This window comes from Rhagoletis pomonella, unplaced genomic scaffold (assembly GCF_013731165.1).
Source record: "Rhagoletis pomonella isolate Grant_MI unplaced genomic scaffold, Rhpom_1.0 Rhpom_scaffold_00012, whole genome shotgun sequence".
NCBI lineage: Eukaryota > Metazoa > Arthropoda > Insecta > Diptera > Tephritidae > Rhagoletis > Rhagoletis pomonella.
In genome coordinates, this window is record NW_023458566.1 from 15,063,766 (window position 1) to 15,065,416 (window position 1,651).

Below are 1,651 nucleotides of genomic sequence, written 5' to 3' on the forward strand. Positions count from 1 at the left end.
AAAATCTAATATCTCGAGAACGAGAACAGCTAGCGAAACAAATTTAATAGCATTTTAATGCTTTTGTGTTGGAGAAGTCAGAAAAAATAATTTCGTTGGATAAAAAAAATTACCTCGACCCGTCAAACAACCTTTAAATATAGGGGGCTGAAATTTTCTCCTTTTTGACCTGAAAACTGTATAGATACTGCATACGGTCCTTGCGACCATGGAAATGGATTCCGTGACGCAAGAAGAGCAAAAATATGTGTTTAAAACTTTTTAAGACGTTCACTGCATACTATTTTCAGGTCAAAAAGGAAGAAAATTGAAAACCCCCTACATTTGAAGGTTGTTTGAAGGTCGAGTTAATATTTTTATGCAACGAAATTATTCTTCCTAAATTTTCTATCTGCAAACGTTTATCTAATGTGCTGTTAAATTTATTTCGCTAACTGTTTCCGTTGTTGAGATACTAAATTTTGTCGCCAAAAATCTTCAACTTCCACACTGTGTGGCGCTGAGCAAATTTTTGAAATTGGTTGAATTTTCACGAATTTCGCATTTATTGACAAATTTTACATTGCAAAATTACTTGATTTCAGCATGATTTGTTTATGAATTACGAATGAGCCGTAAATTACGATAATGTGAAAATGCTTTAAAAAAAAACGTTTTCTGTTCAAAATTTTCAAATCGCTAAAATGGAAAGCCCGAAAATTACGCTATTTGAAAAAATCATGTTACTTTTTTCTTTCTATACCTAGTCAATTTAACCTTATTTGACAAGTTGACCCCAGTTACTCTGTTCACAGACAAATAGTTCATTTCCACCAAGCATTAACTGCAGTTTATGCCTATTGAAAAGAGGAGATTATAACTTGAAGGGCTAAATTGCTCATGTAAAAAGGCAAGACGTAAGAAATAAACCCTGCCGATGACCCCATGTGAAAATCCATGCAACTTACCTGACCTCTTAACTCGAGTTAAGCTTTTGCTGGAAATAGGCTGTAAGGATATTTTTACTAACGCCAGCAGCAGTCAAACAAGTCTAGACTTCCATTTGACTCAAATGCCGGCACTAGACGAAATAATATATCTAATATCAGATATGTCCAGCATCAGGTTAGATCAATTAGTTGGCATTTATTAAGTCAGTGACTGCCTAAGCTCTATTTGGGCAACTTTAGTAGGGATTTGCGATTGCTGATCTGCAATCTCTGTATGCAGGAATGTATTTTCAAAAGCTGAATGGCTATTTACATCCTGTTGTGCAAATCAGGTGCTGCTTGGTTGGTCATTTGGTAATACCAACGCACAGGAAACACGAGTCGCCTTGGCGTGCATTTTTAATGACAGTTGTTCGCATTTATTGCACTAATTTACAACCCGAAATAATTTAATTGCCAAACAACAGCAAGGCGCAGATTTCGAAAGCTATTATTTTTGGTGTTCGACGCTATCAGCAACATCAAAAGATGGCGTACAGACTGGCTTTTCCGATGGGCAAGGTAACAACAAGCAGCGCAATAAACTTACATATACATAAATATGTACATACATATATGTATGTATGTTTGTATGTATGCAACGGCGACCGGAAAGCAATAATTGCCTATTGTGCGTCCATAGCAAAGCAATTAAATTGAGAATTGCAAATGGAATTGCGCAG

General features: G+C 35.9%; 1 protein-coding gene across 1 annotated transcript in view; it reads left to right on the forward strand.

Annotated features, from left to right (window-relative positions):
- LOC118747599 (sal-like protein 2) overlaps positions 1-311 on the forward strand; it is a gene marked incomplete at its 5' end in the record, with an annotated part of 3,319 nt that extends 3,008 nt beyond the window's left edge. Inside the window, one exon of the mRNA XM_036481651.1 lies at positions 291-311. Within this exon, the coding sequence (XP_036337544.1) occupies positions 291-311 (21 nt within the window). The remainder of the gene's footprint in view (positions 1-290) is intronic.
- Between the last annotated feature and the right edge of the window lie 1,340 nt (positions 312-1,651).